At 42.8% G+C, this 27,260-nt stretch overlaps 1 protein-coding gene across 1 annotated transcript; it reads left to right on the forward strand.

Annotated features, from left to right (window-relative positions):
- Positions 1–26,293, forward strand: LAP3 (leucine aminopeptidase 3). The gene is made up of 13 exons (XM_055326074.1): positions 1–157; positions 2,705–2,820; positions 4,172–4,226; positions 4,687–4,792; positions 6,159–6,318; positions 7,912–8,076; positions 10,944–11,102; positions 15,240–15,364; positions 16,826–16,914; positions 18,356–18,458; positions 23,339–23,418; positions 25,162–25,271; positions 25,738–26,293. The coding sequence occupies exons 1-13, from the start codon at positions 56–58 to the stop codon at positions 25,925–25,927; spliced, it is 1,560 nt and encodes a 519-aa protein (XP_055182049.1). The 5' UTR covers positions 1–55; the 3' UTR covers positions 25,928–26,293.
- The last annotated feature ends 967 nt before the right edge of the window (positions 26,294–27,260 follow it).

The following is a 27,260-nucleotide window of genomic DNA, read 5'->3' on the forward strand; positions in this document are numbered from 1 at the left end:
CCCCGCAGAGCGCCACGTGCTCGCAGGGAGGCGGCGCGGGGGCCGAGCCGGGAACATGTTCCTGCTGCCCCTTCCGGCTGCCGCGCGAGTCGTCGTCCGACGTCTGGGCGTGAAGCGCCTCTGGGTTCGGGGTCTCTCCGCAGCAGACATGACGAAGGTGAGAGGCCGTCGCGGGAGTCCTGCCCTGGGCGACCGGAGCTTGGGGGCGGGTTGAGGTCACGATGTCCGGGCTCCTGCGCCAGGTTGCAACACCCGGCACAAAAGTCCCTCTCTGCGGCGCTGGGCTTCGGCAGGGCGGGTGGCCGGGGCTGCCCATCCCCCGAGCGGGGCGCCGAGGGTCGGCCTTCTTCCCTGCTTTGCTGGCGGGATGCTAGGATCCGACCCCCGGCGGGGGGAGGGCGCGAGCGCGAGCGCGTCCCGAGCTCCCGCTCCGTCCTCATCCCTTGTTTTGTTTAGTTCGCGCTGTGCCGCGGAGAGGACAGTGTCGGCGTCGTCGCCTCCGTAGCCGGGACGACCCCCGCGCTGGGGAGGTGCGGGTCCTCCGAGGCCCCAGAGGCGGCCGATCTCGGGCTCCGTTCCTCCTCCCGTTCCCCCCGACGGGAAAACAGGTCCTCGGGGACCAAATTAATTGCCTGAAAGAGTTTCTAGAGGAAGAATATGGTTTCTCCAGTGCTTTGCGCAGGGACCCATATCTTCGTGAAATTAAAACGGGAGCGTCTTGCAGGAGGAAAGCCTTTTCCAGGTAGTTGAGCTCAAAAAAATTAAGAAGGTCACTCTTGGGAGGTGGAGAACCTGGAAAGGGGAGTTGTGCGGCGGAAGGAGCACCAGCTTGGGAGTCCTGCTTAAGGAGCAGAAAGAAATGCCCCTGGCGAGGAATATTCTAGATAGGGCTTGAGCTCCAGCTTCCAGGGGTGCCGCAGGTGGCAGAGGGGCCAGATGCCTTGTCCCCTGTTCTTTCCAGTCCTGTGCAATGTCCGTCACAGGTGACAGCTGGGTCCTATCTCTTCAGTTACCCCCTTTGTTCCACTGAATCCCGGGTACTGGGCACTCTTAGGAAAGTAAGAATCTGGAAAAGTTACTCACACCAAGCCAGCCTTTTTTTTTTTTTTTTTTTTTTTTTTTTAATGGAAAAGAGAAAGGACACTGCTCCAAGTGCCAGTGTGATTTTTTTTTTTTTGGGAACAGATGCAGGACTGTCAAGAGAAGGTAATCAGGATTCTTGCTCAGTTCGATTGCACATGGGCTAGTAGGTCACACCAGGTTTCTGGCTCTTGGTGGCCCGTGGGAAGAAGAGTATGTGTTCTTTCCACCTCATAGAGTTGCCATAAGGCAGAAAACACTTTAAAGTCAAAAACTGCCACACAAAGACTAATAGTGATTTCTGGGTTGACTTCCTTCTTTCAGTTGTTTGAGGTGTGACAGGGAAGCCAGTAGGTTAAGTGCTCTGCTCCTGCCCCTCCTGCCTCCCTGTGGGGATGCATCCTTCTTCTTGCAGCCCATGAGTTGGCCAGAGTGCTTATTCGTATTGGCAACTGCAGCCATTGGCTTGACTGTGGTAGCATCCCAGGAAACATGATATTTCCATTTGAAGATTAAGGAAGGGAGAACTTCTCTCTGCTCTGCTGGGTTCTGTGGCTGGATGTGGGAATTAAGCAGATATAGGATAGATTAATAGGGAAAAGTGTACAAAGTGTATTTGATAATTTTTCATCTTTGAAAAGAAAATGAAGACCCAAAAGCCTTGAAAGTTTATGTACCATTTATTTATTTATTTATTTATTTATTTATTTATTTATTTATTTATTTTAATGGACCTTTTTAAACAGAGAACGAGCAATTGTGGGGATGTGGCAAGACAAAGGGGGTTGGGCTGGGGCAGTAAATTGTGTGACAGTGACTAGGAGGTGTATGGGTGGAATTAATTGGGAGAAGGTAAGGGTTACTTTGGTAGGTTTGTTTGTGTAGGTCCATTTTGGTGATGACTCCCAGTCTCTGGGGATAAGAATGTTCTTTTCTCCATACAGGGACAGCATTTTTCTTACAGGAAATTTTTTGCCCTGCTTTTAGGTAGCAAGTGGGATGTCAGAGAGCTCTTCTTGCACCTGCTCTTTCTCATGTGCCTTTAGCTCAAAATAATCAATATGCCCAAGTGGCATATTTTGGGGTGGCATAGTCTGAATCCCTTTGAGGTCTGATTTGGCTAAAAATGGATTCTTTAAAAAAGATTTTATTTAATCATGTGAGACACACAGAGAGAGGCAGAGACACAGGCAGAGGGAGAAGCAGGCTCCTTGCAGGGAGCCCAATGCAAAACTCGATCCTGGGATTCCAGGACCACGCCCGGGGCCAAAGGCAGCGCTAAACCGCTGAGCCACCAGGGCTGCCCTGGATTTGTTTTCTTAAAACACCGTTCTGCCCTTCTTTCTTTGGAAGTAAAGAAAACCCTTTATGTTGTGAAAGCCCTTTCTTCGGGGGGACCATGAAGATGCAGGACAGGTGGTACTTGCAGTCTTGCTTTGGCAGGGATTTGAAACATTTAGACAGGATGTGAGTATAGCTGTTTCTTTTTCAGCTTTGTCCTTGAGGGGAACACAGTTTAGGTAGAATTGTTTGCTTCTTCTGAAACATGGGGACCTCCGAGTCCCCCTAAAGGAACTATTCTAATGGTTCTCTTTTTTGTTTTTTCCCACTTGTTCTTTTTCAGGGTCTTGTTTTAGGAATCTATACCAAAGACAAAGAAGATGATGTGCCACAGTTTACAAACGCAGGAGAGAATTTCAATAAATTGGTGTCTGGAAAGTTGAGAGAAATTTTGAACATGTAAGTATTCACCTGTGGGTTCTAGTTTTTAAAATGCCCTGAAATCAAAAGAGAGGTGTGAGTTGTTTTTTTTTTTTTTATGCTTTATTGTTAGGAGATAAAAATGAAAGGGAAGTTAAGTTGGCCAGTATGTTCCCAGTGGAAGTGAAAGTATTTGTCCCTGGAATGCATTTTGGTATTTTGCCTTTTGGTATGAGTGAGTCTGTAATTCTGGGAAGTCAGGCCACTTCAAATCAGAAACATATTGAGAAAGACTGACCCAAAAAGATCTGGAAAGTACCAGATTTCCTCAGCCTGCCATCATCCACCCGCCTGCCTTTCCACCAGCCTGTCTGCCTCCTGTAATGACCCTTCATTTAGGGAAACAGCCTGTCCCTGGACTAGTTCAAAACAGCTTATGGGTACAACTCCTTTCTTGGTGTGTCTTGAGTTTCAGCACCTCAAAGTGAATCACCTGAGGGTAAAGTGTAGTGAGACTATAGATTCTAATTCAGTAAATCTGAGTGGGGCCTGCGATTGGGAGCACTCAGATTAGCTATGATTTAGAGAAGGTACAGAAACATTGGAGTTTCCAACTCCTTCTGAGCTGTAGGACACATTTGGCAGAAGAGTGTCAATATAGTCACTGCAGGTCCATATTATTCAGATTATAGATGACCTATTGAAATGTAGTCTAATAATTCTAGTAATTGTCTTATCCCCGAGTAATAGAATTTGCATCCCTTCTCAATTTCCAGTCCTTCACCAGCAGACTGCCTTCTCAAGTGCTGTGATTAATTCATTAATCCAAAGGCCAACCTGTCAGAGTACAGTACAGCCTGGCCTTCCTGACAGATATCTGTCAGCTGCGGCACCAGGGCATCCAGTCCTCTGGCTATAATTATTCTTCACCACCTGCTTTGTTTGGAATTTGCCCATATCCCATCTGTACAGAACCTCCTCCCACCCAGCACTACCCCAACAGCATCCAAGCTGAATGCTACGGTTGGGTCAGGCATTATGAAAGATGTGAGATGTGAGCTCAGGGCTGAGCACCTTCATCTGGTACTGAGCCCTGCTCTGTAGCCACACATTACCCACCCATGGCATTGCTCTCTGTAGTTGTTTTCAAATAAGTTTGTACTAAATCTAATGTGGAAGTTTGCTAAATGATAGTGGAGAGAGCATTAGAAGTGCCGCATCTGAAAAACCTAACCTGAGAGAATTCTGTATTTTGATAAAAACATAAATGCAGTAAATTCACAGAAGCAGTAGGGTATTGTAATAACACTGAATGTATGTATATATTACTTCCCAAAGGAGCAGTTTAAAAACAACTAGTTTTTAAAACAAATATTTCTTCTTATTTTAGATCTGGACCTCCTCTGAAGGCAGGCAAAACCCGAACCTTTTATGGTCTGCATGAGGTATGAGATGAAGATATGGTTTATTTGGCAAAGCCTCAGTGAGCACCTCTTGAGTGCCAAAGACTGTAGCTGCAGAGCAGTGCAGAAAATTTTGTATCCGATTATATGTATGCTTTTATCCCTATGTAAAGCCATAAATAGCAACTTAAGGTTGTAAAGTGGCAATTCACTGTCAAGAAGCACTGCCTCTCAATCTGTATAGGCTTTCTTTGTTTAATTTCTATAGTTGTGGCACTGGCTTACATAGAATTATTTGCAAGATTATCCTCATTCTACCTTTCAAACACACAAGTGGTAAAATTTTGCCAAGGTACAGGTTAAAAAAAACAACCCAATTTCACAGTGAGCTTCCTGTGCAGAGGTGAAGGTAGCTGTGTGGGAGTTCACGTACCCTTCCCAGAGAAATGGATGTTTTTTTAAAGACATGAAGTAGTTAATCTTGTGTGTGTGTGCTGAATAGGACTTTCCCAGTGTGGTGGTGGTTGGCCTTGGCAAAAAGGCAGCTGGAGTCGATGACCAGGAGAACTGGCATGAAGGCAAAGAGAACATCAGAGTCGCAGTTGCAGGTGATTTCCATTTTAAAGTTTAAGGTTAATGGAAAGTCTGTTTTGTTTTTTGTTTGCTTGGGTTTGTGTTTTTTATGGAGAGTCTAGATGATGTCCTTCTCTAAGATATCTTTTTCCTTTTGCTTGGTCCTTTTAACTGTCACAACCCCCATCACATTCACAGAACACACCCTACCAAATGCTTAGTTGCCCTTACACAGTATGCCTGACCTTACATGGATACAGGAGGTTAGCAGGTGGCATTTTAGTTTCTTTTTTTCTTTTTAAGATTTGTTTATTTATTCATGAGAGACACAGGCAGAGGGATAAGCAGTCTCGCTGTGGGGAGCCCCTGTGTGGAACTTGGTCCTGGATTCGGGGATCTCACACACACACACACACACACACACACACACACACACACCCCAGCCCAAGGCAGACACTCAACCACTGAGCCACCCAGGCGTCACAGAAATTTAGTTTCAATAGTGTCCATAGCTTGTGTTTGGAGGCTTCACGACCATTTACTTCTTCACTCATGCAGTTTGACCTCAGCGCTCTATTTTACCAGAAAGTTATGGTGGGGTTTTTTGGTTTTTTGGTTTTTTGTTTTGTTTTGTTTTGTGATACACACTTTGTGTTGCCTGACTTTTAAGAGACGTGGAATCCTTTTATTTACGGTTAGAGGAAATGGCTGCAAGGTACGGGGTGCTTGCTTATTACTAGGTATTGAAGGTATGTGCATGTCGCAGTTTGCCACATACACAGTTTACAAGTTGAGTAGATGCCACTGAGTCACTTCAGAGCTGAGCCGCAGGAGGAGACCTTTACCACAGAGACTGTGGTTAAAGATGCTTTGAAAGACATTGCTGAGGCGGTGCTAATTTTGATTGAGCTTTGGCCCCATGGATATCATCTCTGCTTATTAAATCTACTTTCAAAGTTCGTGTTGAGTGATTCGTTCATAACTATTATTTGGGACTTTTTGCTGACCTGATCGTCATAAAATGCTGTTACTAATGGACTTTACTCAGTCCTTTGGATATCATTTCAGTGTCATCATTTCTCTGCCATTTTTAATCTGGCCAGCTCTTAGTGACTGGGAAGCTGTGTCAGGAAATTCTTGTGTTTCAGAAGTCATACAGTAATAGCAGCCCCTCCTGAAGGCCCACTCTACCAAGAGCTAGACCAGTCCTTTTATCTATGAATATCTCACCCACTACCTGTGAGGTGAGGTGTGTACACATCCTCACTTTGCAGAAGGAGGTTCAGAAAAGTCAAGTGTCAGCTGGGATTTGAACCCCAGCCTGCAACCATGCCTCTGCCCTCCACTATTGGGTTGCCTCTGACTGACTTCACTTTTCTGGTTTTTCTCTGTCCTTTGAAGCGGGGTGCAGGCAGGTTCAAGATCTGGAACTCTCTTCCGTGGAAGTGGATCCCTGTGGAGATGCACAGGCGGCTGCGGAAGGAGCAGTGCTTGGACTCTATGAGTATGATGACCTGAAGCAGAAGAAGAAGCCAGTCGTGTCGGCGCAGCTCCATGGAAGGTAAAGGAACAAAAGCAAGATCAGGGTTGCATTTCCTGATGTTCAGATAGCAGGGCCTTTGGATATGAGCTGCCTGCTTTTCAGTATGGGCACTGCTGTGTGGTTTGTCTGAGACCTTCCCCATCACCTTAGCCATCTTAAGAATATGGTAACTGTCCCCATGTTCTATTCCTGGCTTCAGTCAGGTACATGTTTCAACCCATGGCTTCCTAGGCCTCTCTCTGCTTGCTGGTTACTAGAAAGCCAAACTAAGTTGGCTCTCTGAAGAGGGAGGGAATGAAGTAACAGACATGTCCCAGCAAGTTTTGATGCACATGATTTCCATTTAGCCAGCATCTCCTGGCACTATGTTAAATGCCAGGATACACAGATGAAGAGCTAAGTGGTCTAGTCCTGTGTGGTCTTGCCCTCATTGTAGGGAGACTCATTTTTCAGCAGACTTACTGAGTACCTACTACACTGCAGCCCTATCCTGGGTTCTAGGAGATGAAGTCTCTGCTGTCAGGAATAGGCAGAGGTTTGACCTTCAGGAGATGGTGCTGTGAGGACAGTAGGGGTCTTTCAACCCAGTAGTTCACAGCCATGATGGAGGGGTTTGAAATGAGATCTCTGAGACCAGTCAGCTTGGCTTTGAATTCTGGCTCCCCCACTTGCTGGCTGGGTAATCTCGGTGAAATGACCAGAAATCTCTGTTTTCACTTTCTTCATTCATTCGTTGGAGCTGTGTTTCTAATGTTACAGGGCTTTTTTATGATTGAAAGATGCTGTCAAGTACATGGCACATGGTAAATCCCTCATCTTTGTGCCACTTCTATGAATTCCTGTTGTGCATAAGAGGAGTCGAGATCATCAAACACATGTTCATTTGTTCGTTCTTTCTTCTTATTTATTTATTTATTTATTTATTTATTTATTTATTTATTTATTTATTTATTTATTTTGATAGTCACACACACACAGAGAGAGAGGCAGAGACACAGGCAGAGGGAGAAGCAGGCTCCAAGCACCGGGAGCCCGATGTGGGATTTGATCCCAGGTCTCCAGGATCGCGCCCTGGGCCAAAGGCAGGTGCTAAACCTCTGCGCCACCCAGGGATCCCTCATTTGTTTTCTTTTAAAGCCTGTCCTTGCCCTTTGGTATGATTATGTTCAGAGCCCTGACCCAGGCAAAAAGAAGGCAGAAGGGCCTTCACTTTCACATAAGGACTATTGCAATATGCTTGCTCTGCAGTGAGCACCTGAGGCTGCATCATCCCTGTTGCAGTGAAGGAGGACACAATGGCCTTTGGAAAGATGGAAACCTCTTCCATCGATTTGCATGTTTAGTTAGGGCTTCAGGGACCCATCAGTCCACCCCTTTTTCATGCATGTAAAATGTGAAATGCTTACCTCCTCTAGCTCGGTTCAGGCCAGGGCCCTGTTTCCTAGCTCTTTGTACCTCCTGCCCTGAGTCAGAGCAGAGAATGACCAGGTGCCATGTGTCCATTTTCCACTTGGAATCTTCCTCTTTTGTTATTATAGGGTAACAGTCCTTCTAGCTGCAACAGAATCTTGAGAAGTTGTCTGATAGTCACCTTATGCTTTCTTCTACCAGTGGGGACCAGGAGGCCTGGCAGAAGGGCGTCCTCTTTGCTTCTGGGCAAAACTTGGCACGCCACTTGATGGAGACTCCAGCCAATGAGATGACGCCAACCAGATTTGCTAAAATTATCGAGAAGAATCTCAGAAGTGCTAATAGTAAAACAGAAGTCTACATCAGGTAATGCAGGGTTTCATAGACTCAGGATGTTACAGACAAGAATCTTTGAGATTCTAAAAGTCCAGCTCCCTCAGGGTTCAGATGAATAACTTAAGACCAGGAAGATGAGATGCAGTCACGGACAAGCTGGGATAAGCTCAATTTGAGGTTCTTTTTATGCCTTTGAGAGAGCACTTTGACTTCACGCTACATACCGTATGTGTGTATATATATGTGTGTGTGTGTTCGTAACAGTTTTCTTGAAATATGGTTCACATAGCATACAATATAAATACCTGCAAAGTGGACAGTTTATTGAATTTTACTATATTCACAGAGTTTTGGTACCATTACCTCAATCAATTTTTTTTTTAAGATTTTATTTATTTATTCTTGAGAGACAGAGACACAGGCAGAGGGAGAAGCAGCCTCCCCGTGGAGAGCCAGATGTGGGACTCGATCCTGGGATCCCAAGGTCACGCCCTGAGCCAAAGGCAGATGCTGAGCCACCCAGGCATCCCTACCTCAATGGATTTTAGAACATTTTCATTGCCCCAAAGAGAAACCTTGTACCCATTAGCAGGCACTTTTCATTTCCATCTCCTCTCTACCTCCAGCCGTCAATTGGTAGACATTTGGTTGTTTCTACCTTTTGGATACCATGAGTAATGGGGCTTTGAGTGTTAGTGTACATATTTTTGTGTGAAAGTATGTTTTCATGTCTCTTGGGTGTGTAAGGATTAGTTGAACTGTTGGATCAATTGGTAACTCTGTTTAGTTTGTTGAGGAATTTATACATTGTGTTTTGTTTTGGTGAATACTTTCTATCTTTCCTCTTTCTGACACAAGTAAAGAACTCAGCCTGCCTAGGTTGGCATGAAATGAGAATCTCTGCCTTGTAGATTGTCAAATTAGGTACCAGAGTTGGTGTTTCTGGGCAGCCCTAAGTGGTCATTGTTAGCAGTGGGCTGCGGGACATAAAAGCCTGCTGCTCTAGGTGCTCTATCTTGCGATCTCCCCATAACCCTTTAAGCAAATCCCCCCACACCAAGTCTCAACATTGGGGGATTTATGATTAAAATGAATCAACAGATATTTGCTTTATTTAAATAATTCTTTACTACCAGTGTTGTATCTCAAGGGAGCTTGCACTTAAAAGACTTCTTTGGTGCTTAATTGTGATTATAGTTCATATTTCTCAGGAAAATCTCTGATTTAGACAGAGTGAATAAAAATATGTAATCTGTACAAAACACAGGATTTAGAGCTTGATAATATTTTTGGAATGGCTAGCATGTATGTATTTAATTTTCAGTCTCTATAAAGGTATCTTGGCAAAGACTGTTCCTTGTTTTTATTTGAGGAGACACTAGAGCTACTTTGTGTCAGCCAACAGTGGCTGTGTGGTTACATGCCAGTGAGGGCACCTCCTGTGTGCCTGGGAATTTGGCATACAAGATGGCTAGTGGTGGTCTTGTCCTCAAAGAAGCGAGGAGCTTATAGAAAGGAATAGACAGGAAAAAGGGATATGCAGATCTTGCAGGAACAGATAGTCGAGAGTTCTCAAAGTGTCAGAAATGCTTGCCAATGGAAATGGTGCCTAAGCAGAGTATGGAAGGTTGCTTAGAAGTTAGCAAATGGAGAGAGTGGGGCGAGGCATTTCAGATGCTGAAGCTTATATACAGAGGCCCATTGGGAAACTGCCAGGGCTTGTGGGCCAGCCAAGGGAAGGTTCAGCCAGAGTTGAGGTGGGTCAGGTGGGCAGGGTAGAGCCTATTAAACTGAGATAGAGATAGCTGCACCAAACCTGCTCTAGTGTAGATGAATGTAAGTCACAGAAATACAGATTGGATTTCCAGAAGGCCAAGGCTTTCATAAAGTATCAAGTACTGAGTTTGTGATTAAAAATACCCACATTTTATAGCCCTGCTGCTTTAAAGTGCTTTTTTCATTGTCATACCTTCTGTTTTTATGCTCTTGCCCCTCTGAGGTGTGGTGGCCATCTCTCCATGATGAAACCCTAGTTTAATAGTTTTAACAAAGGGGTTGGCAAGTGTAAGTGGAGCACTCCTTGGATGTGGTTGTTTCTGCTCTGCCTTTGGGAGCGTAGGATTTCTCTCGTGGCCCAGTTACTGTGGCCAGAGATCAATACAGAGACCTTTGTGCCCCTAGCCTGCCAGGAATAGCAATATGGCATCTGTTTTCTGGTTGGTACTACAGATTGTTCCCATTAGATCACCCTTGGCGATCCTTTGTTTGTAATTACTAGTTTTCCTGTTTAAAGCAGACATTTCAGGCTGCAGTTGAAACCGTGAGAAATAGTGTGACAGCATTGGGAAGATCAAATTCCAGCAACTATAAAAAAGCAAAGAATTGTGATACTTTAGTGCAGTCATTAGAGTATATCTTTTTGGGGTTTTTTGTTTTTATTGGTTGGTTTCTTTGGTCATTTAAAAAAATATTAAAAAATAAAGCACTTCACCCCATAACTGCTTTTAAGCACCCTTTATGGTCCCAGAGCCTTGCTAAATTCATCTTAACATTAAAACGTTAGATGTATATTAGCAGATTAGGGGGATCAAATCAAGCAGTAAGTACTTACTGACTCTCTTGTTACCTGACATTGTACCGTGCACTGTGGGTGAATTCTCTTGGTAATTCTGTAGCTCTGTCTTTTGACAGATGTATCATTGACCTGTTTTATAAATGAGGAAACAGGCTCAGAATCAGGTGGCCCAAGAATATACAGAAAGCAAGTAGTATGTAATAATGGAAGCATTAACGTGTGTATACATTTTAAGAGTTGTATACATGGACAAACTTTTTCTAAGTCCCTTAGAAATAGAGATAACCATGCATATTGACTTTTCTCCTTTTCTGTCCTGTAGACCCAAATCCTGGATTGAGGAGCAGGAAATGGGATCATTCCTAAGTGTGGCCAAGGGCTCTGACGAGCCTCCAGTCTTCTTGGAAATTCACTACAGAGGCAGCCCCAATGCAAGCGAAGCACCCCTGGTGTTTGTTGGGAAGGGAATCACTTTTGACAGGTACCTCTTTATGTATCTGTGCTTTGTATTTTGGTGAATGCTTTGTATGTACTTGTATTGTTCATATAAAGTTTGCTTCAGAATCATGGTTTTGGTCCAATCTTATGCTACTTTAGATGTATTAAGTTGCCATTTATAAAATGCTTACGGGTGTGAGAGACTCTTTAGAAGGCATTTTACATGTGTTATCCTTGATCTTACTCCTAGGAGTGAGGCAGGTATTTTACAAGCAGAGAAAACATGACGTGGAGAGGTAAAATAATTGCCCAGAGTCCCATAACTCATACCTAGGGTCGGAAGTCAAACTTGGGTCTGTCTTTAAAAAGACTTAAGATTTTTCCACAATATACTTTGATTTTCCTCTGTGAATAACAATGATGCAGCTCTTTGGATCATGCCATCTCTTCTTTGCTTGCTTCCAGTTACTTACTTTAGCGGATCCGCCTAGCTCTATTAATCTTATTAAATCATAGTATTCCTTAGGATTGGGAACTGTATGGTTATTTCAAGCAAGGAGAAGCTGAAGTGAAGGAGGTGGTATAGGTCCGTATTTCCCACAGGAAACATTGGCTGCTGAATGCTGGTTTCAGGGATGGATTCTAATTAACCATGAGGGTTAAAAAAGATTACTTGACCAAAAACTAGGGTAGATAAAACATGTGAGATTTTTGTTCTGGTTTGTTTTTTTGTTTTTGTTTTTGTTTTGTTTTTAACTACAGGACTTCTCAGGGCACAGAATGTAGCATTTTCTAGATTTTCTTTTGTAGGGAATTTATTTCTCATGGGACTCATGGTCCGTGGAAACTACTTTGGAAAATGCTTCTATAGATCTGTAGAATCTGGATGTCTCCAGTACACATGCACACCTATTCAGCAGCTGTTTGAAACTTGAATGAGTGAAGCCCTCATAGGAGTGCTTCCAGGAGCTATGAGACCCATCCTGGGCAGAGCTGGCTGCCAGAAGAGTCTTCCTGTGTCTGCCACTCACAGGTCCACCTTTTCTCCTTTGAAGTATTGGTCTATAGTCCATTAGTAAAAGATTCCAGTTCATATTATTCAAAATATGCATATTGATTTTTAAGTTACATGCATATGCTATTGTACCTAAGTGTCCATTATATAACATTACAGCAAATAAAAATTAGAGAATGAAGGTTATGCTGTTTTTAATTACCTTGCTAATTCTGATGATTTTATACTGTCTTGGGCTATTATCTCAATGTAGCATTAATGCTTCGTGTCAAGTATATTGTTATTGTAAATCCCTACTTGAATTTGTGCTATGAGAATATTTAGCAAGGAGTCCTGACCTCGTCTTTGGGTTTAGAGAAAGCTTCCTCAAAGGAATGACAGGCTTAGCTAAAGATGGAAGTGGTAGGAGAAGTTAGTACGGTAGGGAGTTGGGCCTGGAGGCTGCCGGGTGGGAAGGATGAGGGAACTCCTGGTGTTGACAGGGGAGTGGCTGCAACTGAGCATGGTGAGGAAGGAAGGACATAGTCACGGGAGGGCTAAGCAGAGCTAGGTTGTTCTGGGCCCGGTTGCATTTTGGACTTTGGTCTAAGAACAATTTGAAGTAACTGAAGGGTTTCTCGCCAAGGGAAAGAATGACATGAGTTTTATATATGTAGTGAAATTCATCCTTGAAGTATTCAGTTAGAAGAGTTTTAACAAAAATGCACAGTCCTGCAACAACCACCACTCCTGTGAAAATAGAACATTTCCATCACCCTCGAACAGCTCCTGTATGCACTTTGCCCATGTTCTTTCTCTATGCCTGCCTCAGGCTACCAGTCCTCTTTGGGTTGCTGTATATGAGTGTTTTCTGTTCCAGAAAATCATTTTGATTTTTTTGATCTTTTATGTCTGCCTTCTTTATCTCTGCATAATGTCTCTGAAATTTATCTACCTTATTGGCCGCATCAGTAATTGGTTCCTTTTTGTTGTGAAGTTGTATTCCATGATAATGGCAACACCAGAATTTGTTCATCATAACTGCATGCTTTACTTGATAGAAAATGACCGAACTTCTCCTGAGTGATTGTACCATTTTGTATTCCCCCCATCAGTGTACATGGATCTAGTTGTGGCATATCCTCCCCGGCATCTGATACTGTCATTCTCTGATTCTACCTGTTTCAGGGGACATGTGGCAATAGCTTGGAGGTTTAATATTGAGATTTGATTAGTTCTCTAATGACTAATAGTGTTTAACATTTCTCACTGTGCTTATTGGTGTTGGTTTATCTTTAGTGAAGTGTCTGTTCAAATTCTTTGGCCTTTTTTATAGGAATGTTTGTCTTATTGAGTTAGAGTTTTTAAAAAATATGTTCTAGATACAGATCCTTTGTCAGATGAATGTATTGAAAGCAATTTTTTTCCCCAGTCTGAGGCTTGCTTTTCATTTATTTTATTTTTTACTTATTTTTTTTAAAGATTTTTATTTATTCATGAGAGACACACACAGAGAGAGAGGCAGAGACACAGGTGGAGGGACAAGCAGGCCCCATGCAGGGAGCCTGACATGGGAGAGAGAGAGAGAGGCAGAGACACAGGCAGAGGGAGAAGCAGGTGCCATGCAGGGAGCCTGACGTGGGACTCGATCCCGAGTCTCCAGGGTCAGACCCTGGGCTGAAGGCCCTGCTAAACCGCTGAGCCACCTGGGCTGCCCGCTCTTCATTTTTTTAAGTGACATCTTTTGAAGAGGAGATTTAATTCTGACGGTGTAATTTATCAATTTTTAATTTTATATTTCATGCTTTTGTTGCTCTGTTTAAAAAGTTACTACCAATGCCAAGGTCTGTGTTTTCTTCTCTAAGTGTTTTAGCATTTAAGGCTATGATCCATTTTGAATTTTTGTGCATGCTGTGGAAAGCATTGTGGTTCTTATTTTTTTCCATATGGATGTCTATTTGTTGCCAAACTGTTTGTTTAAAAGACTACCCTTTCTCCATTGAACTACCTTGCACCATTGCTAAATCAGTTGACCATATAATTGTGGGTATAACTCTGGGCTCTTTGCCCTTCCCCCAGGACCTTGCAACCAAGTGTCTCATGAGTACAGCTTTGTCTTCAAATGTAGTAATAGGAGTCTCCCAGCTTTGCTCTTCTTTTTCAAAATTACTTTGGCTGCATCCTTTGCATTTACATATCAATTTTAGAATCCAGTTATGATTTTTTACACATCACACAAAACCTACCAGGATGTTTGTTGGAGTAGACATTTTTTATTTTGGTAAAAATGGTAGTTGTGTGAGTAATGAAATGAAGGGGGTAGGACTGGTACAGAGAGACCTGAATATAGAGGAGCCGTGGCAAACATCCCATGACATGGTGGTGGCCTCACCAGGGTGGATACGGGAGGAAAGAAATGGATGCATTTGAGAGAGATCTAAGAGGTGAGCGGTGGTAACTGGTGCTCCTTGATTGGTGGCTGCTTTGAACTGTAGTCCTATGCATGGAGAGTGAGAAAGATGTGAGTAGATGGAATGACCTCATGTACCAGTACACTCCCTTTGCTGCCACCCCTGATGGGGTTCTTTCTGGACTTTTTGAATGAAAAGTGGTTCTTTTCTTATTCTGAGCCAGTGGATCATCTTCACTTCTAGGTGTAATTGACAGCCGTCTAATTATCAAGTGCTTCCCAAGCGAGTGAGAATTAAGACATCATCTCTCCTTAGGGGTATCGGAAGGAATTGTCCCTCTGTCCCGTGGCTTGAGAGGGATCCCTTCAGTCTTCTGAGGTCATTGGCTTTCCATAATAGTGTGTGAGCCTCAGGTTCAATAAGTTGATCAATTCATAAAATTTCCAGAAAAGACAAATCTGTGTGGATGTCAGGAGTTAATGAGCAAATACAGGGATGGGATTTGAGCAGCACAGATTCCATGATGTAGTAATGTTGCCACTGATACTGCTTTCATTTCATTCAAAAAGAAACAAAATGAGGTAAGACACTCATCTGTATTTTTATAAAGACCGCAATGTCCCCTTTACAAATGTTGAGATTATTCAGATTCTCAGTCTAGAAATTTGAACTTTCTTTGCCAGTTAGATGGTGCCTGCACGTATGTATCCTTTCTTAAGAAAGTGATTTGGACCCTCTTTGCACTGACATTGCACATTGTCCATTCCTCCCATAGTGGTGGCATCTCCATCAAGGCTGCTGCAAACATGGACCTCATGAGGGCTGACATGGGAGGAGCTGCCACGATCTGTTCGGCTATCGTGTCTGCGGCCAAGCTGAACCTGCCCATTAACATCGTAGGTGAGGGTGCGCAGGGGGTGTCCTGGAGACTTCTGGAATCCAGTCAGATGGCAGAAGAGACAGCAAACGTGGTTTCCACTAACCTGAAAAGATTTAAGAGATGCTTTTCATCAAGCAAAAGCTGTTTAGCTAAGTGTGTGCTCGTCTGAATGGATTGAGTCAAATGTGTTTTGCACTAGTGGACTATACCTAGAATTGATTTTTTGTACTTTTGCAAAAACCGGTTAGCAGTCAGGGGCACATAATGTTGAGTCTGTGATTTACTCCAGTGAAAAATGCTCAGTAGTCAGGGTGGAAGGACACCACCGGCACATTTAGTGATTGTCTCACAGGGATTGGGGCTAATTAAGTGGCTTGATATACAGAAAATGCCTGGAACAGAAAAAGCATTCAGTGCACAGCAGCTCTTTACGTAGTTTTTTTTTTAATTAATTAATTAATTAGTTAATTAATTAATTTATTTATTTACTTATTTACTTATGATAGTTACAGAGAGAGAGAGAGAGAGAGAGATGCAGAGACATAGGCAGAGGGAGAAGCAGGCTCCATGCACCGGGAGCCTGATGTGGGATTCGATCCCGGGTCTCCAGGATCGCGCCCCGGGCCAAAGGCAGGCGCCAAACCGCTGCGCCACCCAGGGATCCCACTTTACGTAGTTTTGGATGCCAGACACAGTGCTAGGAATCTCCCGTGTTTCAGGGAGTGTGGGGATGGAGGTACTTGGGTTAATGCTTTGCCCAGTGTCACATCTGTTCTGGTATACTAGCTAAAGGTGTACTTGGACTCCAGGTCTGTCTCAGATGTGCCACCCCCCCTCCCTGCCAGTATCCTTGCCCTGTTTTGCTGAACTTTTTGAAAGTAACAGGCATGACATGTCATCCTTGAATACTTCAGCTTTGTGTCCGTCTTCTAAGAACAAGGACATCCTGGGTAACGACAATACCATGATCATTTCCAGGGATTGATTCAGTCACCTAATTCAGACTTCTCAGTTGTCTACAAAAATGTTCATGTTCGCATATACACACATTACTTGTTTTTATTTTTGAAATCTAAGAGCCAATTAAGGACCACACATCGCATGTGGTTGCCACGTCTCTTAGTTTTTTTTAGTCTGGAAACTTTTTCTTGTCTTTTTTTTTTTTTTTTTTCTTTTATGACATTGGTAGTTTTGAAGAGTTCAGGCTTGTTTTGGAATGGTCCACAACTTGGATTTAATTGGTTGTTTCTTCATAATAGAATCAGTTTAGACTCCTTGGTGAGAACACCACCCAAGTGAGGTGGACTTACTGTTGCTGGCGCACATGATGCCAGTGGGGTCATTGGTGCTGCTAAATTTGATCACTTGGTTAAGGTGGTGTCTGTGGCATACTTCTGATGGCCACCAGTGGCCTTGGTCTTTTAGGAGGTGAGCTTGGGCCCAGCACATTCAGTGTTCCTTTATCTATGCTTTTCTAATAGGTCTGGCCCCTCTCTGTGAAAATATGCCCAGTGGTAAGGCCAACAAGCCTGGGGATGTTGTCAAAGCCAAGAACGGGAAGACTATACAGGTATGTGAATGCAAAACATAGCCCTCTCTATTCTGGTGATCCTGGAGGAATCCCTGGTAGCCACATAAGCACACTTTGAATGGAAACAGAGCATGGGCTCCATTTTGGGGGGGAGGGCAGTGTCTTTACTACAAGTAGCTTTTCATATAAAGTCAAAGGTATTCTTTATGGGAATTTTATTTATTTATATTTTATTTTTTACAAAGATTTTTATTTATTTGAGAGAGGAAGAGAGAGTGTGGGCATGGGCACACAAGTAGGGGGGACTGGCAGGAAAGAGAAGCAGACTCCCCACTGATCAGGGAGCATGACAACATGGGGCTCAATCCCAGGACCGTGGGACCATGACCTGAGCTGAAGGCAGATGCTCAACCGACTGAACCACCCAGGCACCTCCTTTATGAGAATTTAAAAAATATTTTCCCTATCTAACTATTCCTCCTATATGCCATACACACACAAATCACCACAAATCTGCAGCAAGGCCTGTAAAGCATGGCAAAACAGGAAGGGCATGAGCTGTTTTCTAGACATAGACCTGTGCCGTGATTAACTTTTTCCATTTTGGTGTTCAGGTGGAGCACACTATCATGAGCCACAGACTCCGTGCTCCAGGAGTGGCAGCAGGTCCCCTGCTGGGGCAGCTGCGTGCAAGTACCTAGCACCCATAATGCCTGGCTTCTGTTTAAAAGAGTTTAAAAATATATATAGGGGATCCCTGGGTGGCTCAGTGGTTCAGAGCCTCCCTTTGGCCTGGGGCGTGGTCTTGGATCGAGTCCCGCGTTGGGCTCCCAGCATAGAGCCTGTTTCTCCCTCTGCCTGTGTCTCAGCCTCTCTCTCTCTCTCTCTCTCTCTCTGTCTATCATGAATGAATAAATAAAATCTTAAAAAAAAAAAGAATAAAAAATATATATAGTGGCTCCTGGGTGGCTCAGTCAGTTAAGTGACTCTTGATCTCTGCTCAGGTCTTGATCTCAGGCTCGTGAATTTAAGCCTCCAATTGGACTGTGCACTGAGTGTGGAGCCTGCTTTAAAAAACTTTATATATACCAAGTCACTGAAGTTGCAAGAGTTCTCCTGTCTGGAGAGCCAGGCTGCCACTTCACTGTAATTTTTCCTAAACTCTTTAGCCTCTTTGTTTTCAGAAATCTTGAAATTTCCTTTTTCCTGCTAGACATTTATTGGTACAATGGGCCAGACTGTTTCTATTTATTTCTGCTTCCAAAGTCATTTGGTCATAGCTCTGGTACAAGGATTATTAAATTATATTTGCTCTTCAGATTAAACATTCCTGCTGTAATTGAAATATAAGAATGTGTTTGGCAGTCTGACAAACATCACAGTAGCTTTTCTCACTTTTAAGTTGAACAGTGTTATATCAAGTTTTGATATTCTTTACTTGTGTTATCTTACCCTAACATTTTGGCCCTTCTCTTTGCAGGTTGATAACACTGATGCTGAGGGGAGGCTTATACTGGCCGATGCACTTTGTTATGCGCACACCTTTAACCCCAAGATCATCATCAATGCCGCCACCCTAACAGGTCAGACAGCATGTTTTTCCTGCCTTTGTCTGAAGGAAGCCATATTGTTGGTGTGTGGTGCACATGTTAACTCGAGGCGTGATTTTCCTGAAAGTTGGCTCGCTCCACTTGCATTCAAATATCTTTCACCAAGGGAATTGTTCTGCAGCTGTAAACTGTTTTATTTATTTATTTATTTTTCTTTTCTTTTTTTTTTTTTTTTTGTAAACTGTTTTAAACATAAGGTTTGTTGTTTTAAAACATTGCAGGCTGTAATTCTAAAAAAAGAAGCAACAAGTTGGTTACATCAGCCCAACGAGAGTAACGTCTGAAAATGACATTAAGAGATGTTTTGTGATTTGATTGCTATTGTTTTTTTTTTTTTAAAGATTTTATTTATCTTTTCATGAGAGAAACAGAGAGAGAGGCAGAGACATAGGTAGAGGGAGAAGCAGGCTCCCTGCAGGGAGCCTGATGTGGGATTCAGTCCCAGAACTCTGGGATCACAACTTGAGCCAAAGGCAGATGTTCAACCACTGAGCCACCCAAGTGCCCCTGATTGCTACTTGATACAGACCTGAAAAGATTAGTGATAAATCCTCAAGTCAGGAGCTGTTTGTATTAATCATAATGTATCTGATGCTTGCTGAGTTTTCTGAACTTTTTGTACTTGATGTTATAAAGAAACAAAAACATTGTGGTGAGTGGGTAGGAAGGTTCTCATTTAACAGAGGCTGTACAGTGTGAAACTTGAGTGGCAGGGCTGACCAGGTATCTCCTCCTGTTCAGTTACAGTCCTTCAGCCTTGGGCAAGTTACCTGACCCACTGGAGCATCAGTGTATTTGCCCCACACAGGATTGTGGAGTTTGGGAGGTGTTTTTAGGAAGCCTCTTTAATCTGGTGCCCGCACATGGCAGACATTGGCTGAAGGAAGGCTAGAGCACCACTGGTTCTGTAGAGTAATGAACTCCTTCCCTGCAGGGTTGACAACAGGCATTGCCTTGCTGTAGGAAGCAAACATTAGTAGTCTTTTATCCAACAGTTCTCTTTCCAGGGATTCATTCTATTTTGGTCTCCGGCTTTTTTAAGATTAACAGATCGTTTTTTTATCCATTGGTTTTAATTCTTCCTCTGCCCATGTGAGCCTTTATTTTAGCAGAAATCAGTTTATGTTTTTTCCTTTTGTGTGGCTCTAACAATAGTGCATAGATTTGCTGGGAGTCCTTTTTTTAAGCTAGTATGACAGTACTTTGGTGGTCTTTTGTCTCCTTTTTTGATTTAGCAAATATGAGCTGGAGGGTGGAGGTGCTGAGGCCGGTGTTTGGGGGGCAGTGGTGAGGGGGGTAGTAGTGTATACCCTTTCTGTAAATGAGGAATCACAGCTCCCTCCACTTAACCCCTCACTCTTTTTTTTCCTAGTCTGAGGGTGGGAAAGTTGACCCCAGGTAAGCAAGAGGCAAACTGGGTGAGCCTTTCCACTCAGGGAGTGTAGGCCTGAGTGTTGGCCTAGCTGTGAGTCCCTCTGCATGTTGACTGAGCCCCTTCTGAGTTCCAATAGTGGTGATCAAAGGGGAGAGTATGAAACATCTTCCAAGAGAGTGGGAGGATGTACAGAGTCTTCAGAGACAGAGGACCTGATTTTAAAACTTGTCCTGCATCTTCACATCATGTGACTTTGGACAAAGCCTCAGTTGTCTCTTCTGTCAAAGGGGTAGAGTAGCACCTCATTGGCAGGAGGTGTTCTTGTGCAGATGAAGTGAGATCATACAGGTTCATGTCCCTGGCCTGGCAGGCACTAAAAATGTTACGATCCTTGAAAAGGCAGGCCTGTACCAGACAGTAGGGGCCATGGTGTGTTCAGGAGATGGCCATCCACTCATGCTACCTGTTTTCATTTTCCTCATGCATGGTTGTGATTTAGGACGGAATAGAATGGTGACATCACCTTCCTTGGAGCATTGAGGTTTCTGTGAGACTATGACAATTCTGGTAACTTGATCAGTTAGCATCAATATACAGATCCACATGGGCCTTGGAAAAGAAACAGGAAGTATGCCTCTGCTAATTGGTAATTCTGAAATTGGTGATGGTAGCAGTTGTGTCACTGTATGTAGAAAATAGAACATTTTCTAAAGTAGGTAGTGAAATCAGGTTTAGAGCCTTGATCTCGAGTGGAATCATATTAAATATTTACATCTGTCATTTGCTACTGCTTTAGTAGAGCATATCACATTCTTCTTTGAGGAGCGAGCATCATGTCTGAGAACTGCTGCTTGAGCTGGGGGATCTGAAGGAGGAGGCATTCCTGGGCAGAGGAGGGAAGGAAGAGCATGCTGGCGGAGGGCACCCTTCAGTTTGGGGCGTGTAGGGTCAGCGGTGAATGGGACTGGGAAGAACATAGTGGGGCTGGGGTGGGCGCACAAGGCCAGCATCCTCAGAGGCACCAGACCCTGGCTTGGCCTTGACTGGTATTTGTCCTGACCCAAGTGTAGCAGGAAGCAATGTGGACAATAAGACATGTTTGTACTGTGACGGGGCCCGTGCTGGCAGGGTGCAGAATGCCCTGGAGAAGGGCCCGAGGTGACTGGCAAGCCAGGTAGGCCAGCGAGCAGTATGCTCGGTGACTCTTGAAGATGCAGTGTGTGTGTGTGTTACGGTTGACTGTTACAGTATCTGCAGATGGCTTCAACGTAATCTGTGGGGCAGGGAGTGTAGATGAAACACCTGGTAATTGTTAATGCTGGTTAACCGGTATCTGTGCATTTATTATACTATTCTTTATGTGTGTTTGGAAATTTCCACCAGTTTGTGTTTTATGTTCTTTTTTTTTTTCTAAGGCAGTTATTACAGTAGTTTTGGATGATGGTGGTAGCAGTAGTGGCAGAGAGAAGTGGAAGGTTTGAGAGAGAATTGGGAGGTAGAGAGTAACGAAACCTGAAGGAACAAATGACCCAAACAGACCTGAGTTGTCATGCAGAATCTTAAGTTTTTACATACAGGTCACTACTTTTTGTTTTTAAATTGTCAACTGTTGGAAATTCCTTATGATTAACCAGCTATCAGTGTAATTTACTGGTGATGTTTTGGGAAGAATGTACAATCCCGTGCCCTGATGGCACAGAGGAATGGGATACTGAAGTGCTACTCCCTTCCCTGGAGAGTCGCCTGATCGTGGCGTATGTGTGGCCAATGGGTTATAATCAAGATTAACAAAATGAAATGACAGCTCTAAGCTTTATTTCTTAAATCAGAGATGTGTGCAAATATTTATCCACAAACATGCCAGCCTAGGGGATCACTCACTGGGGTGTCCTACAAACACCAATCCCAACTTCAAAGAAATGGAAGGATGTGGGAAATTTTGTTTATTGTAAAAAAAAAAGTTTATAAAACCATGTATATAATTTTCATTTTTTTTAAAAAAAATATTTTATTTATTTATTCATGAGAGACACAGAGAGAGGCAAAGACACAGGCAGAGGGAGAAGCAGGCTCCATGCACAGAGCCCAATGTGGGATTCAATCCCCGAACTCCAGGATCATACCCTGAACTGAAGGCAGATGCTCAACTGCTGAGCTACCCAGGTGTCCCTATAATTATGTTTTCAAGTATCATTTTCCTTAGGGGATATGCTAACAAGCAGTGCATGAAAAGCTACCATGTAAAGCCACAGTTAAAGATTAAGGAGCAATCTGGACATGCCTTGTATTACAAAGAACAAGCGTGATCTTGTGAAAACTATGGAATTTCCTTCAGCTTCTGTGGTGTCTCCTTTAACGTTCCGTGAGTGACCTAGTACTACTGAATGATAGCAGGGTTTGCTTTTCTCTTTGCATAAATACTGAGCTCCTGTGTGCCAGGCAGTGCGCAAAGCCCTGAGCATATACTTAGGAATCAAACATGATCCCTGCCCCAGAGCTTGCAGCCAGGGCTAGGCGAGTAACAAATGAAACTGCTCGGAGCTGGTCCCAGAACCGGAGAAGGTGGCGCTGAGCCACAGGACCTAATTGCAGTTGTTGATCAGTAATGTATGCCCACAAATAACCTGGAAATCTGGATTTTTACCTTGATTTTTTAAAAGTTTATTAATGAAGAGCATGCCTGGGTGGCTCAGTGATTGAGCATCTGCCTTCGGCTCAGGGTGTGATTCCAGGGTCCTGGGATTGAGTGCCGCATCGAGTTCCCCGCAGGTAGCCTGCTTCTTCCTCTGCCTATGTCTCTACCTCTCTGTGTCTCTCAGGAATGAATGAATGAATGAATGAGTAAATAAATAAATAAAATCTTTTTAAAAAATCTATTACTGTAAAAAGAGAAGTCAGCCAATGAGTGCACCTTTGTTGGAGGAGGAAATGAAGATGAAACAAGTCTGATAAAATAATAATACTCTTTTCCAAAAACAAAAGGGCAGATACTTACTGAGATGTGATTAAAGATAATGAGGAACTAGAGATGCCTTAATGTCCCATAGAAAGAAAATTCTGATATCTCTACCCAGTAGACTTTTAGAATCCTTAAAACTACTTTCTACCATTTGTTTCTAAAAGAGGAAGGACACATTCAGATATGGACGGTATGGTCTTAATTATGCTTTTTTTAAAAGTTCATAAAAAATCTGAAAGGAAATGTTAAAAATATATAATGGCTATGCTGAGGATGAGATTATTGGTGATATTTGGTGTTGTTTCCTTTTTTTACATTTTCTTAATTGAAGTTGAATTCTAGTTGAGAAACTAGGAAGACATTAAATATATACAGTAAGGCTTTCCTCAGGTTCACTATTTTTGCAAATGAAGCAGATATTAAAAATCAAATTAAAGGCCAAAGTTTTTGTTTGAGCAGCAGACACACCCATCCTGCCTGTAGAGACTGAACAGTGACCAGAGGGCTTGTGTGTTGCAGGTGCCATGGACGTAGCCCTGGGGTCCGGTGCCACTGGGGTCTTCACCAATTCATCCTGGCTGTGGAACAAATTATTTGAGGTACAAATAAGATGTAGAGACTAAAGTGACAGATGATCAAATTATCCTAGCCTAGAACAATACTTTTTATGTTTTATTACCCCTGTGATTTTTCTGTCCTAGATTTGCCTTTGAATTGGAAATATGATAATACACTCTATTCAGTGTGCTTTGGTGTTCTCTATAAATGTCCCCAAATGATAGGTATGATGCCACAGTTCCCCTCTCCTCCTGTGGCTCAGAGTGATGTGAAAGTGATTCAAACACTACAGCCATCATGTAGACTCCCTGAAGTAGAAAAAGATATGAGGACAGCTTTGTCAAGGAAGGGATGACCTTTAGTCAATGCGTGTTGTATGTAGGGCTTGTCCTGATCCATTTGTGGGCCGTGTGATAAGGACGACTTCCGGCTGCTGTGCTCTGTGCTTCCTATGCACCCTTTCCTAGCCAGCCTGCTTCCTCCCCCCAGGCCCTCACCCACTGCCTTTGGCTCTCCCTGGTCCACCCTCTCAGCCTTACCTAGCCTGGTTGGAGGCAGCATGCAACTGCAACCTCTCGGTTACATCCCACTCTTGGCTTCTGTGATCATCTCTCTGATTTCCTTCTTCACTGACTGTTAAAGCCTCCTTTCCCAGTTTTTTCCTTTGCCCCTTTGGTGGGTGTTCAGTCCTAAGCCGTGTGCTCTCCTTGTCCCCGTCTTTATGGGGAAGCCCAATGGCTTAGGCTAGCACCTCTCTGCTGCTTGCTCCCATCTCTCTCTGGAGCTCCAGACCCTGTGTGTCTGGTTGGTAGCTCCCCTGGCACCTCCCTCTTTCAACAAGTAAGGAATAGCAGCTTACTATGCGCCAGTGAGGGACAAATCCAGAATGTCCTTGAATACATTCTTGATGTTGGTTTATGGTCCTAAATTTATTCTACCAGCCCAATCCTTGTGACATTTAGCTCAGTTGTCTCCTTGCAGGGCTGGTGACACCAGAGGGGCACTCCTCTGGCCTGTCATGCACCCAGTGTCTCTCTTTATCAAGCACCCACAATGCTGTAGTTTTTGATTTTTTTTTTTTAATTTAAGCTTCTCTAAAAAAAAAAAAAAAGTTCCGTGTGCATAAACATTTAAAGACCAGTCAGCAGTCAACAGCAGTCTGTGGTCTGTTTTCCCAGAGGCAGCTACTTTCAACCTGGGGCTGATTCAGCTACTATTTACTCATGTCTCCAAATAACTAGCTTCTGTTGCTGCTTCCTGACTTTTCACTTTTGGGGCTTATCTCTGAGCATAGTCTATTAAAATAGTCTGTGTATCTTGTTTCTTCCACTAGCCTCTCGGCCCTCTGATGGCTCAGATATTAAACTTTATATCCCCAGCACTTGGTGGTGCTCTGTAGATGAATGTGAATGAGTGTGTATATGATTATGTGACTGAATGAGGTCACCTTGTCATGGGCTTTGGTCTTCGGTGGTACATTTTCAGACATGTGTTTCTTAGCACACTGAGGTGACAGGCATCACAAAGACTTTCCCCATAGTCAGTCGCATAAAGTCGAAGTACTGCCAGCTACCAGCTTATTGTAAATTGAGATCCATAGAACAGATGATTTTGGCAAATGCCGTACAACTCGTTTCTTTTATAATTCTTAAGTAAATCATCTCATTACCTGAAATGATTCTGTACAGAATAGTTCTTTCTGGCATTGAATACATCAGTGTTGTGAATTTAACCATAATTTAGTTCATGCAGCCTTCCAACTATTGTACCTATTTCTTCCTTAGGCCAGTATTGAAACAGGTGACCGTGTCTGGAGGATGCCTCTCTTTGAACATTATACAAGACAAGTTGTAGATTGCCAACTTGCTGATGTTAATAACATTGGAAAATATAGGTATGTAAAGGAGCTGTGAAAGTACATTTTTACAATCATTGGTTATCAAAATGACCACTTTTAAATTTTATGCCCTTTCACAGAAAGTATAGCCCATTTCCTTTTGATAACAGTGCTCATAAGTACTAATTTCTAATGTCTTTAATTTTCAAGGTATTTTCTATCTGGTGCTCAAAATTTTGCATGTTTTCAAATCTAAAGTCAATTTAAACAAATCGTTAAGGAGAAGAGATGAAAAATAGGTCAATTTGTTACCATGAGGAAGAGGAATCTTATCCTTTATTGCCTAAAGCTATGTCTGAAAATAAATACTCTGAAAGTAGTTTTTGGGTTAAGTTCTTAATCTCATAAGCTTGACTTTTGCTCTCTGGTCATAGAAGGTACTTAATGAGAATAGAGGATCTTAATGAAATTTTCAGTGCACATTTACATGAGGTTAAAAAATGGTTTTTATCTTTCTCTTCAGGTCTGCAGGAGCATGTACAGCTGCAGCGTTCCTGAAAGAATTTGTGACTCATCCTAAGTGGGCACATTTAGATATAGCAGGTGTGATGACCAACAAAGATGAAGTTCCATATCTGCGGAAGGGCATGACTGGGAGGCCCACAAGGACCCTGATAGAATTCTTGCTTCAGTTCAGTGAAAACAATGCTTAGTTTAGATGCTCTAAAATTCTTTCATTCTGCCTTAAATGGGCAGTTAAGCCTCAAAATATTTTTGAATGAATGGAAAAATATCTTTTAAAGGAAACAAAGAATTACATTTAAAAATGTAGAACAAAAGAGAATTTGATTGCCTTGATTTGTCTTATGTAGAGATTTATAAAGGTAAAGCTAATCTCTTGCTTGGCCAAGATTTTTAAGGTATTCTATGAATGACTAAATGTTTAAAAACTACCTAATTAATTTTCAGAGTATATGTTTTTAATTGATGTGCGAAGTCATCTTTTAGCTGTGATGCTAGGAATAAAAGTAAAGGTTACTATGCAGTTGTCAGAAACAATAAATCAACTTTTTGTGCTTTCTGGTGTGGCCTTTGGTATTCTGTTATTACTGTAAACCCAGTGACAGCATATTACAGCATAACTTGCCTTTTGGCTGTGTTACGTGATGGTACAGTATTTTCTCAATGTTAATAACCACTTTAGGGCACTCAGTGATGAGTTTATTAGTTGATGAGGTAGGTGCTATTATCCCCATATAAGGAAAAGAACATGTCAGCTGTGTCATCAAGCTAGTAATTGGGAGAGCATTAAACACTAGGGGGGCAGAGGTGGCGTTCCTAATTGTTACATTGTTATGCTTTCCATTGGTTCAGTGACTTGACTTGAATGGATGTGGGATATATTTTGTGTTAAAGAACAAGACCAATAAGAGGGACTGTTCATAAAGTATTTGCTTACCACCTGGAACTACAGCCACTCAAAATTCTCCTTATGCAGATTTAGGACAGAGTTCTCCTTTCCTTTGTATCTAGGTGAACGAATTATCCATGAATAGGATCTACCTTTTTTTTTTTTTTTTTAAGGACTGAATGTTTGAGTTTTTTGGAGTTATTTTTAATATTTTATTATTTTTTAAAACATTTATTTGAGAGAGTGCGGGAGGAAGGATGCAGAGGGACAGAGAGAATCTCAATCTCAAGCAGACTTCCTAATGAACACGGAGCTTGACATGGGCTTGATCTCACGACCCTGAGATCATGACCTGAATCGAAATCCAGAATCACAAGCTTAACCAACTGAGCCATCCAGGCACCCCTATTTTTAATATTTTAAACATTTGACATGTAAGAGGATATTATGAGTTTCAAATGATTTATAGAGAGGGAATGAATATGGACATGCATATTTGTGTTGTTTCTCAGAATTAAAGGAAGTCAGGCAGGAATAGTGAGTAAAGAAGTTCCTCTGCGTATCCATGTCCAGAAGCTCCTTTGTCAAAGATGGAGAAGTGGAACCACTGGCTTGTGGAAGGAAACTAGAATTAG

The sequence above is a fragment of the Nyctereutes procyonoides genome, unplaced genomic scaffold, assembly GCF_905146905.1.
Source record: "Nyctereutes procyonoides isolate TBG_1078 unplaced genomic scaffold, NYPRO_anot_genome, whole genome shotgun sequence".
In the NCBI taxonomy this organism is placed as follows: Eukaryota; Metazoa; Chordata; class Mammalia; order Carnivora; family Canidae; genus Nyctereutes; species Nyctereutes procyonoides.